Consider the following 12,780-nt stretch of genomic DNA (forward strand, 5'->3'; position numbering starts at 1 on the left):
AGCCCTTGTACCCCAAAATGTCACTGAAAAACTGAGTGGAAAAACTCAGTATCACCATGAGCTGAAGCTCTCACAGCCATGCTGTCCCAAAATATCAGTGGGAAAAGTCAGGATCACCAAGAGCTGAAGCTCTCACAGCCGTGCTGTGTCTCAGCACAGCTCTGAGCACTCAGGGATCCCCAAACCCAGCCCCCTGAGCAGGACTTGCCTGGAGAAGAAGTGCTCTCTGATGTGGATCTCTTCCTGGAAGGGCTGCAGTTTGTGCTCTCTGACTGCCTCTGGGAGGGCTTCTCCTGGCTTGGCAAAGTGCCTGCAAGGCAGAAAAAAACCATCATTTCAGTCTAAAGGTTTAAATTCAGGTTACTCTGAACACCTGTGTGCTCCCAGAATGAAGGGGAAGGATGGAAAGAAACAGAAAGCAGGGATTGCACACAGGATAGAGGCAGAGGTAAACAAGCCATGAGTAAAGACATGTAAATATTAACCACCAGAATGAGCTTGGATGTGAGAAAAGGAAAGAAAAAAGAAAGGAAAAAAAAGGGAAGAAAAAAAGGGAAGGGAAGGGAAGGGAAAGGGAAGGGAAGGGAAGGGAAGGGAAGGGAAGGGAAGGGAAGGGAAGGGAAGGGAATCCCCCACATATTCCTACTCTCAAGTGAATCCAAACTCCTTGATTGTCAGAAGGGTTTGGAAAAGACCTCTGCAGATTACCAAGACCAACCACCCTGCCCAAAACAGGGTCAGCCTGCTCAGGGCCACCACATTCTGCTGGGTTTTTCACATCTCCAGTGACACAGATTCTCTGCTCTGCAATTTCCTCACCCTCACTGTGACCACTGTTTTCTTCTGCACAAACAGAATTCCCTCAACTCCAGTGGCTCTCCTGCTCCTGGGCACCACCAGGACCAGTTTCACTCCTTTTCCTTCATTCCCTCCCAGCTGGAACATGGACACACTGGGAAAGCTCCCTTTGTGCATCCTCTGCTCCAGGCTCGACAATCCCAGTTCTCCCAGCCCCTCTGGATTATTGATCCAGCTCTCCCAAACTCTCTGGATGACTGATCCAGCTCTTCCAGACCCTCTGGAGGAGCAATCCAAGTTCTCCAAGCTCTCTGGATGAGCAATCCCAGTTCTCCCAGCCCCTCTGGATTTCTGATCCAGCTCTCCCAGCCCCTCTGGATGGCTGATCCAGCTCTCCCAAACTCTCTGGATGACAGATGCAGCTCTCTCAACCCCTCTGGATTTCTGATCCAGTTCTTCCAGCCTCTCTGGATGACAGATCCAGCTCTCCAGCCCCTCTGGATGGCTGATCCAGCTCTCCCAGCCCCTCTGGATTATTGATCCAGCTCTCCAGCCCCTCTGGATGACAGATCCAGCTCTTCCAGCCCCTCTGGATGGCTGATCCAGCTCTCCCAGCCCCTCTGGATTATTGATCCAGCTCTCCAGCCCCTCTGGATGACAGAGGCTCCCACCCCCTGGTCATTCCTCACTGCAGCATGCCCATGTCTCTCCTGGCCTGGGCAGCCCAGAGCAGACACAGCACTCCAGCTGTGCCCTCTCCAAGGTGGAGAAGAAAGGAATCACATCCCCCTCACCCCCTGGTGATGATCTCCATTCCCCAGCCCCTGTGCTGCTCCTCAGAGAGCCTCCCCAGCCCCTCCTGGTCCCTGTGTGAGCTGGCACTGTCCCCAGTGTCCCTGTCAGCCCAGGCAGGGCACTGGGAAGGAGGTGAAGCACTGAGTGGCTTTGTGCTGCTGACCCCATCCCTCTGTGATGGAAGGTGCTTTTTCATCCAGGAAAAGCATTCCCTTCCTCTCCTTGGGCAGAACTGCTCACCAGGAACTGCAGAAAGGTGAAAAGCCAAAAAGAAAATTCCCAAGATTTTAAAATTCTTTACATTTCTCCTTTGCTGTGTTGTTTTTCCTTTACAAGATCCTGTCACAATAAAAAAAAACCCACAAATATTCCTGCTCCAGTCCATCATGGCAAATCTGTCAAAGCCCTGGGGCCTAAACAAGTGAGGATGATGATTATCTACAGCCAGAGCAGCACAGGATTTGAGGCACCTGCAGAACACATTTCCCTCTGTTCTGAGCACACAGGGCTTGCTGGGACTTGCAAAATCCTTGCATGATGTCAGCAGGCAGCAGGAAGCACAATTACCATTCCTTGAGTTAAAACCAATTTTAGAAAGATCCAGGAATTCCACAAGTGCTGCAGGGTGAAGGGACAGGGCTGGCAAGGGCAGCTCTGCTGAGAACACAGCTATTTGTTTCCCTTTTTACACGTAAATATTTTCTTACGGTGAACTGCTTTATTTTCCTAAAATTTCAACTTTTAGAGGATCCCAATTACTCTTGAAAGCAAAGGCTGTGGGAGTCATGAAAATGTCATAGAAAAACCTGGTATTGCAGTTAGGAAAATGCTGAGATATTAAAAACTCTGATCAGTATAAAACCCCAGATAAGCAAAAAATGCACGTGGTAGTGCAAGAGGAGGATGTGCATATCCTGAAAATATCTAAAAGACAAAATCCAGGATGAAAAAAACCAGATTTTTGCCATTTCTCTTTAAAATACGGTACAGTAATGAATATTATATATTCATTATTATACCATATTTTGGTGTATTTGTTTATATCCCTCCCTTCCTCAAAGAACCCTCCAAAAGGTAACAGCAGGGCACTGAAGTTCTGACAAAATTCCTGCCCTGCCCATGGCCTCAATGCCTCAAGGAAACCCCAAGGTGTGGGATGATGGGAGAATCCTTGAAAGCACCAAACTGATGCACCAGAATCTCTGGGGAAATCTCCTTTCAGATCCTCTCCTGCCAAAAGTTTGGGGTTTTTTTAAATCATGGGCACTCTTAGCTCCTGATGACTGCTGGAGGGAAGGAACAACAGCACTTTTGCAAGGATTCCAACCTCTAGAGCTGAGCTGGGCTGAGCTGGGTGAGGCACTGCACAGGTGCTCAGCACCTGTCCTGGGTTCCAGCTGGGACAGAGTGAATTTGTCCCAGTGGTGCCTCAGGGTTTGGTTTTTGTATTTTTCAGGCTCTGTGCTGCTTTAGTGGGTGGGTCTGGGTTTCATGTCAGGGCATGGTGAGCTCTGCACAGAGCAGGACACAAAACAATTCCTGCTCCAGCTGGGGACCAGGAACAAATGATCCAAATCTCAGCCCAAGAGCACAGACAGCGTGGGCTGGAGAGAGAAAACAACAAAAATGGGACTGCATGGGCTAAAGCTGGAATTAAACAATTAACTCCAATATGCTAATGAACCAAAACTTCTAAAAGTGTGACCAGTTGTCCATTTTTGTGACCATTTTGGGTTGTGCTGCCCCAGGTGGATTTATTGAGACCTCCTAATAAATCCTTACTTTATTCTTTAACTCTGTCTAGTCCCTGCTCTAGGTCAGCCTCCACAAGGCACCACCAGTGCCTGGTTCAGGGGAAGGATGATGTTGGATGGTGCCCAGCACTCTCCAGGGTCCCCTGCTCTGTCCTTTTCATGACAATTATTACTACTGTCATTAATATTATTATTATAATATATAATTTTATTTTAATTATTAAAGATTCTTATCTTAACCCAAGAGTTTCACTTTATTCTGAGCCTCTGCCCACCCACCCCTCTGGGTTCAGGGAGCTGCCGTAGCAGGTCTGTCCTTCCAGGGTGACTTTTCCTCCTGAGGAACTCCAAAATGCATTGAATTTAAAAAAGTCTACATTAACCAAGTACGCTGGGAGCTGGGATTGAAAATAGAAATTAAACAGAGGGAGTTAAGTGGGGAAGGGACTGCAATTCATAACAGGGAAAAATACAAGGAGAGGGTTTTGAAGGCGGCAGGGATGGCACTGCTGGCAGGGGGTGGCACATCCCGGGGACAAGGATGCCACCCCCAGCACACGGCCGATCCCGTTCCCTCCCTGCCTCCGGACTGCCAGCACTGCAAGCCAACACACCGAGGCCACAGGAACTGTGAGCAGCACACCAAGGCTGGCTAAGATATGGCATCAATTATTCAAAAGAACTCTGGTGGAAAGCTGCAGGAGCTCAGGAACAACTTGGGATGAACAGAGAGCAGAGTCCTACAAAACTCCCCTGGGGAAAACAGCAGAGCCTGGAGTGGACAAAACACCCCTGGACAAAACTCCCCTGGACAGAACACCCCTGGACAAAACACCAGAGCCTGGTGTGGACAAAACACCTATGGACAAAACTTCCCTGGACAGAACATCAGAGCCTGGAGTGGACAGAACTCCCCTGGACAGAACTGCCCTGGACAGAACACCAGAGCCTGGAGTGGACAAAACAACCCTGGACAGAACACACCTGGACAAAACACCCATGGACAGAACTGTCCTGGACAGAACACCAGAGCCTGGAGTGGACAGAACTGCCCTGGACAGAACACCAGAGCCTGGAGTGGACAGAACTGCCCTGGACAGAACACACAACCCTGGACAGAACACACCTGGACAAAACACCCATGGACAGAACTGCCCTGGACAGAACACCAGAGCCTGGAGTGGACAGAACTGCCCTGGACAGAACACCAGAGCCTGGTGTGGACAGAACTGCCCTGGACAGAACACCAGAGCCTGGAGTGGACAGAACTCCCCCGGAGTCTGTCCTGCCCTGCTGTGGCTGTGCCAAGGTCACACCACAGCCCCAGAGTGGGAGCTTCCACCTGTGCTTCAGCTCCTGGGAAGCTCTGACCTCCTCGGGAGTCCTGTCTGCACAGCCAGCATAACCCTCCTCTAACACAATTCAGACGTGGGTAAACCCCTGCCAATATCTGCCAATATCATAAAAAGAATTTGTTCAACCAGTTAGGCCAGGTTTATGTTCAAAATGTGGAGGTGAGGTAGATTTTCCACATGGAATACTCTGAAATAGAGCACCACAAACATTCCCTATGGATCCCAAAGACCCATTCTGGATGGGTTCCCTGATGCTGATCCCTGACTGCTTATTCCAAGTCTCTGATCCAGCACCAGCACGCACCCAAACTGCATCTGCTTTTATAAATAAATAATCTTTGATGCACCAAAGGTTTTCTCTCCATCTGTGCCTTTCCTTTAATCTTTAATCCATGGTCATGGATTCAGAATCACCATTTGGCACCGTGGCTAAAACCAAAACACCCCAAACACAACATGCAAACTGACACGGATCTAAAACCCCAAATCTGGCGTTTCTCTTTCCTGGGGCTTTTTACCAGACGTGGTTTAAGTCTTGAGTGTTGTGGGGTTCCTTGGGAATGAGCTGGATCCCAATCCAAATGCCAGCCTCACAAAATATCCATGTTCCAGGTGGGAATGCACTGCCTGGAAGTGACAGCCCAGCCTGAGGAACCACTCCAACTTCCTGGGGCAGGGAGCAGGCAGAGCCTCCACAAAAAGCATCTCTGCTCTCCCCCTCCTTGGGTTACTCCTCACACAAACCCAGGCCAGATCATTCACTCCAATCATCTCCCAGTTCCCAGAGCTGCTCAGGTTCCCACAACCAATTCCCTCCTCAGAGCCAAATTTAAGTGACCCAGCACTTGGAACTTCTCTTTCCATCACTGCAGGAGAAGCAATCTCATGGTTCTGCTGCCTACTCCACTCACCACCTCAAGTCATTTCAGTACCAGCACAAAGAAATATGAATTTGTCAAAGATCCAGCTGGGCTTAAAATAAAGAAGGAAAATATAAACCCCCCCAAACCAAGAGAAAATCCCTGTGCACACACAGGTGTGCTGAGCAGAGGAGGTGGCAGGAGGCACCACAGCAGGAGCATCCCATGGGAAGGAGCAAGACGAGAGCCAGGAATGTGAGGAGGGATTTTTCAGTCCTGGCAGCTGGTTCTTGCTCTGTGAAATATTAGTCACAAGTGGCTTTGGACAGTGATTTAGACTTCAAGGGAGAATGTAGGCAAGAAGGGAAGGGAGAAGCAGCTCAGGCTTCCCTCACACACTGGAAGCAGGCAGGAGCACAAGCTGCACTTGCCCTTTGCAGGTTATCTTTTCTTTTCCTTAATATTATGCAAATAACAAGCTCCTGTTCCTGCTCCTCCTGTTCCAGTATTGCTTGAGGCTGAAAGATGAATTTCCCAACTATGAATAAATCCAAAATTTCTAGGTTTGGTCTCAGGCATCCCCAGCATCAACCCCAGCAGTTCTGAGGTGTTGCAAGAGGCCTCGAGGCAGGGATTGAAAGCTCTGTTGTAGCAGAGATCGTCAAATTACCAAAACAGAGTTACAAAAGGAATAGGAAACACTTTCTTAAATGGAAACATTACTCACAACAGCAGCAGCAACAGGTGGTCTGAACCTAAGCAACCAAACTTCCAACAGAAACACGGCTTTGAAAATACCAAAAATGGTGAGAAACTTTCTCTCATTTCTCCGGAAAAGTAAAATTGCATGGAAAAAGCAAAGACCTTTGCATGAGAAAGCAAGAGGAGTCTGTGGGGAGGAAGGACAGAGTGCCATGGGTGGCTCTGGGGGAGATCCCCAGGGCTGTGCTGGCACTGCAGCAACAGAGCGTGAGGACAGGGGCAGGGCTGGACACCCCTGCAGAGCCAAAACCTCACCTGCCCCCTGCTCCAGCTGTGCTTGGTACAACAGAACCCATCAAAACCCATGGAAAGGCCGAGCTCCCTTACCTGACAGTGGCTGCAGGGCCTTCTCCAGGGAAGAAGGCAGGGGCTCCTTGCGGAGGGGCCGGCCCAGCGCCGTGTCCTGCCCGCCGAACAGCCCAGGGCTCTCGGGTAACTTTTTCCGTCCGTTGGTGCTGGCAGAGTTGCTGACTCTGCAGCTGCCTATTGCACTTGTGAAAAGGTTTGTGTGTTCGTCGCTGCTGGCTGGCTCTGAGCTGGGAGTGAACCCCCCCAGGGACAGAGCCGGGGAGTTTTCAGAGCAGTCTATCTGCAGAGGTGTCTGCAAGCCCAGCGCCAAGGAATTGGACTCCGAAGGCTCTCTCCTGACCCACTGCTCGTCTCTGCTCAGCAAACCCTTGGAAGGTGACAGGTGAGGACAAGCCATGTGGCATCTGTGTTTCTCTTTGTGTTTGTACCTATCCCCAACGGCCTCCTTCCCAAACCTGTAGCGCTTCAAGGACTCCAGAACCGTTCTGGAGGAGCTGTTGGCCGCGATGGTGTCCATGGAAACCTGGGGCTGCTCGGACGAGCGGTGCTCCCGGTGCTTGTGGCGGTGCCTGTGCTTGTGTTCCAGCATCCAGCCGTAGGCCATCTCGGGGGGGACGCTGGGGTACGTGCTCATGGACAGCAGAGGAGTCCTGCTGGTGGTGAGGAAAGCTTCCTGGCGCAAGAGTTTATGCTTCTTCTTGTGGTATTTGGTGGGGTTGAGAAGCAGGTGGCCTGTATGCATGTAGGAAGGTGGGGGTAGGGGGGTAGTGAAAGAAGGAGAGGGTGGAGGAGGGTAAAGAGTTGGAGGGTACCTTCCATAATAACCTAATCCTATGGGAGCAGCTGCCAGGGGAGAAGGGGAGTAAGGCATGCCATAGGAGGGGTAGAACCCGGTGCTGGACAGGGGGAAGCTCAGGCTATGCATGAAAGGCATTTCTGCCATAGCTTCCCGCATTTTTGGAGGCCTGCCTCTCTTTTTCTTTAAATCAGGTTTTCTAATGTAGTGCAAAGGATCTAAAGGAAAAGTAGGGTGGGTGTAGAAACTATTGAAATTTATCCTAAAAATGGTAGGCAGCAAATCTCGGGGTATAAAATGGTGACTTCTGTGGGTTATTCTAATTTCACTTAACCGACTTATTAACTCCTCTAGCTCGGCGAGGAAATCAGGGTCCTGCCTCCCTCGGAGCTGAGGATACTTCTTTTTCCTTTTTCTCTTCTGCCTCTTCATCTTGTCGTAGCTGAGGTAATCGTGGCTGCGGCGCTTGCACTTGTGTTTGTGCTTCTCCTTCAGGTTGCCGAGCACGGTGGAAGTCTCGGGCGGGATGAGGGACACGTGGTCAAACGAGTGCCTCTTTTTCTTCTGCCCACAGAACTTCTCGGCTCGGTCCGAGGTGCTGTTGTTGTCTGTGCCTATCCCACTGTCACTGGGGATGGTCTCATCGCTGTGGGACTCGCTCACGGGCGACGGCGTGGCCTCTTTGAGCGACGTCAGCTCGCTCAGGTGCGACGGGGAGTTGGGCAGCAGCGTGGGTGGGGACAACCTCCTCCTCCCCTTGGCTGCTTTCTTCATGGCCAGGGTCTGCACCACGCTGCCCTGCCTGGAGTGCAGGTGCAGGTAGGGCACCGAGCTGGGCTCGATGAAGCCCGCGTCGCTGCTCACGGGGCTCTGCCCCCCGCTCACGGCCGAGGACTGCGAGCACACCGGCGACGGCAGGATCTCCGAGGGGCTCGCTGCCGAGGGCAGCAGGTGGGGAAGGACTTGTCCTAGGGATGTACCAGGAGCTTGCTGGGCAGACTTCTCCAGAACTGTCAGGCTGGCAGCACTGCTGGCTAAAATGCCATTCAGCACAGCTTTAGGTTTCCTCCCTCTCCTTTTTCCTATGTAAATGGTTCCTTTCTTGCTGACGTTGATTTGCTGGCCTAGTTTTGAACCGAACGTGGCAGCAAGAGTTGACACGGTGTTGTGGAGCTTGGATTGCATCTTCCCTTTGGTATTTGGTTCCACTGTACTGGACAGAATCTGATTCAGGAGTTTCTTTCGCTTCAGGGTTTTCATTTTATTTATTTTTCGAATAATTGTTTTCATTAACTGTCCGTTATTTCTCTTGGCAACTTTTCTGTCTGAGTCTACTTCCAAATCACTCATGCTACAAATACTGGGGCTTTGGACTTCTTCTGGCCCTCGGAGCTGGTCCTTCCTCTCAAAGAACTCCCCGGGCCGATGCTGCTCACTTTCAGGCCCCATCTTGCTCGAGTTCTCTGTTCCAACAAAAGGTGCCACAGACAGAATGGGTGGTTTCATTTTTATCGATGACCGGATCTGCCTTTTAGGCCTTCCTCTCTTTTTAGGAAAAGCTTGTCCTGATAAGCTTTGTTTTAGGGAGGGAATTTCGACTTCAGGCTGCAAAATTGGAGGTTCTTGCTCTTCTTTTGACTGCACTGAGAAGACTTTTGATGCTGGGATCTTGAGAGTTCTTTTGGGGGGACCTTCGAGTTCTGGCATTTCCTTGGATTTAGGTCTTCCTCTCTTGGGTTTGTATATGTCAGTTAAGAAATCATCTGACATACACAAGCTGGAGGGTTGTTTGTGAGCGCTGTAGAACTTCTGAGTTTGCTTGTCAGTCTCAGCCAGCAGTGCCAGAGACTGTCCATTAGCTTCGTTCAGCTTTGGCAACTGATGTTTGACAAATTCATGCTCCACAAACGAGGATGATCCCATGTTTTTCAGGAATTTGGCCTGCTCCAAATTACTGCTCGATAGTGCACTGTAGGAAATGTTTTTAAAAAGCTCTGACCTTTCCAGTTCCAGACCCTTTGGAGGTCGGCACGTGCTTCTCGACACCACTTTAGTCCATCGTGGCTTCCTTCCTTTTCTTTTCTTTAAAGGTTTTGATTGCTGAGTGCTGCTCAGGTTTTTTGCTCCTTGGCAGGATTTCTCAGATGCAGCTATTGCACCGATCTTGAGGAACTGCTTGCTACCAAACAAGCTGGTAAAACTAACTACTGAAGGGGTGACAGTAGCGTGGATGCTTGTCTCAGCTGCCAAAATGGGCTTTTTCCCCGTGGGAGGACTTGTTCTTGAAGTTTCCACGTAAGATGCTTTTGAATCACTTAAGTCTTTCTCAGCACCTTTAAAATCAGTGCTGAGGGTGTGGTTCAATGTCCTGTTCAGACTCAGCAGGGAGCTGTCCGAGGAGAAGGGCGTTTTGCCCATGGGCTCTGAAATGCCCTCCAAGAGCTCTGCCGTGGAACTTAAGTGCAACGAGTTGGATGCCAGCTGGGAGGAGGCTGTGGAGAGGCTCCTGTTCAGGGTGGGGACAGACACAGTGGGGGAAGGAGACGGGAGATTCCCCTCTCCCACTGCACTGAACGGGGACTTGGCTGTCGACACCTCCGAGGCACCTCCTGTCCTGAAGTCTGGTGAAGTGCAATAAACTGGAGGCTGCTTCTCGTGCTTAGACATTTCATAAATCCCTTTCTCACTGGATGAGTAGGCATCCTGTGGAACACACATTCCTTCACTGAACATCTCTTTGCCTACATCAGCAATTTCTTTCCGAATTGAAAACTTGTCCAAGATGCTTTCTTTGCTCTGTCTCATGATGTGCTTCTCAAAGGTTTTGCTGGTAGTATTTTCCTTCAGTAAATCCGCAGGCTCGTGGCTTTCAAGGCTACTGAGGTTTGAATTGCAAGGAAGCTTAAAGGGCTCTGAGGAGGGCACGAGGGAGTCTGCTTTCAGAGTTCCAGAGTCCTTGGTAGCCAAACCAGCTGGGCTGCCAATCCCTGCTGGCTTCTTCCCACAGTCCTTGCTAACCAATCCCACAGGACTGCTGATTCCTGGCATCTTCCTGCCAGGGTCCTTGCTAACCAGTCCCATGGGGCTGCCAATCCCTGGCGTCTTCCTCCCAGAGTCTTTGTTAACCAGAGCTGTGCTGTTCCCACTCCCTGGCATCTTCCTTCCAGAATCCTTGTTAAGCAGACCTGTAGGACTATTTATTCCCAACAACTTCTTCCCAGCATCCTTGTTAACCAGTCCTGCTGGACTGCTGATCCCTACTGGTTTCTTGAGAGGCTCCTTGCTGGGCAGTGCAGCTGGAGTGCTGATCCCTGGAAGTTTCCTCCCCACGTCTTTGCTGATCAACCCAACTGCAGAGCTGGTCACTGGCTGCTTCTTTCCTGAATCCTTGTGGACTAACCCTGTTGGAGTGCTGATCCCTGGAGGCCTCTTCCCAGAGTCCTTGCTAACCAATCCAATTAAGGGGCTGATTGCTTGGGGCTTCTTCCCAGAGTCTTTGTTAACCAGTATGGCTGCGCTGCCAATCCCTAATGGCTTCTTCCCTGAGTCCTTGTTCACCAACCCAACAGCAATCCCAGAGCCTGGCAGTTTCTTCACCAAATCTTTATTAACCAACCCACTTGCAGTTATAGCTCCTGGCAGCTTCTTCCCAGAGTCTTTCACCAAACCAGATGTAGCTCCATTTCCACTTCCAGGCTTCTTCTGCTTGGTTTTGGAAGACTTGGAAGGAGGACAAGTTGCAATCAGTTGAGCCAATTTTTCTGTGACAGTTGTTGCTCCGTTAATTTCTGTTCTATCCTTTAAATCAGAATTATGGCTACTGATAAGGGTCGGAGGAGATGACTTTATATAATCTGTCATTTCAGAATGCAATGGGGAAACTTTCTTAGATAAAGGGGTTGTTTCTACTTCGATACCTTCTTCCACATGTAACTCAACTGCTGCAACTTCTCCAGCTTTCTTGTAAGACTTGGAAGGGTCCTAAGAGTTAATAAAGAAAAAAAGTCTTTAGGAACAGGGTACAAAGTATCACTTTGAGTAACACAGTATCTTTTTATGTTTGGGTGATTAACACTTGCTCTGGTATCAGGGTTACTGTATAAACAGAAGCTTCATGATCCTATTAATTTTAAACCAAACAATAGTAATACCAGTAATTTAAATAATAAAATGTCACAATAAAATAAACACACTCAGCAAGTAAGAGTGATATTCATATTTAAAGCAAAATGTTTTAATGGTGGACAAAGCTGAGGCTTTGCTGATGTTAACAAAACCCAAACTCCCAAGTCTGGAAATACAAACCATTTAATCTGTCCCCCAGTTATTACAAATATCCTCCAAAAAATACTGTTGATGTTTATTACTAAAAACCCACAAACAACAAAGTGCTGTGCTATTTATAGTGTGAGAGCACTTGAGGAGCTCACATGGTGCTGAGCAGTGCCCTGGCAGGGCTGGCACTGTCACCCTGTCCCTGCAGAGCCCTGCTGGCAGCTCAGCCATGTCCCCCCAGCCCCTGCACCAACAGCTTCTCCTCCCAGCACAGCACTGACAGCCAGGAAAATAAGCAAAATAAAAGAACTCAAATTATTCTGTTTGTATGGAGGGGAAGGGGGGTGATAATGCACACACATGGAAAAACTGAAACTCACACTTACTTCCAGTTCAGACCTCACCAAACATGAAATTCATTCTGTGAAGCTTAAAATCAAAACTGCAACACCCAATACCTTCACAAAACCTACTGAGGGCATCTCAATAAATTCATCTTTTATTTTGGAAGGGCATTCTTTGCACACAGTGCCCAACACATCTCTGCAGTGCAGGGGACACGTGCATGGCAATGGAAGGCTCTGAGCCCTGAGGAGATGATTCTGCCCAAGGCTCTGGTGTCCCCAGCAGCAGGAGGACAAGGAAATGCTGGAGCAGCTCCAGAGGAAGCCATGAAGTTGATGAAGGGACTGAGCCAGGCTGGGAGGGCTGGGAATGTCCAGCCTGGAGAAGAGAAGGTTGTGTGGAGACCTCAGACCCTGCAGGACCTAAAGGGGCTCCAGGGAAGCTGGAGAGGGACTGCTCATCAGGAACTGGAGTGACAGGACAAGGGGAATGGGTTCAGACTGACAGACAGGAAATTTAGGATGAATATATGGGAGAAATTCCTCCCTGTGAGGGTGGGCAGGCCCTGGCACAGGTGCCCAGAGCAGCTGGGGCTGCCCCTGGATCCCTGGCAGTGCCCAAGGCCAGGCTGGACAGGGCTTGGAGCAGCCTGGGGCAGTGGGAGGACTGAATCCAGGCTGGGAATGTCCAGTCTGGAGAAGAGAAGGTGTGTGGAGACCTCAGACCTTGCA

General features: G+C 49.8%; 1 protein-coding gene across 1 annotated transcript in view; it reads right to left on the bottom strand.

The window, feature by feature from the left end:
* ASH1L (ASH1 like histone lysine methyltransferase) overlaps nucleotides 1–12,780 on the bottom strand; it is a 57,265-nt gene that overhangs the window by 33,427 nt on the left and 11,058 nt on the right. Inside the window, exons 3-4 of the mRNA XM_041464893.1 lie at nucleotides 6,652–11,410; nucleotides 209–310 (exon numbers count right to left, since the gene is read on the bottom strand). Coding sequence (XP_041320827.1) covers nucleotides 209–310; nucleotides 6,652–11,410 — 4,861 coding nt within the window. The remainder of the gene's footprint in view (nucleotides 1–208; nucleotides 311–6,651; nucleotides 11,411–12,780) is intronic.

Source organism: Pyrgilauda ruficollis, unplaced genomic scaffold (genome assembly GCF_017590135.1).
Source record: "Pyrgilauda ruficollis isolate IOZ18807 unplaced genomic scaffold, ASM1759013v1 scaffold185, whole genome shotgun sequence".
Taxonomy (NCBI): Eukaryota; Metazoa; Chordata; class Aves; order Passeriformes; family Passeridae; genus Pyrgilauda; species Pyrgilauda ruficollis.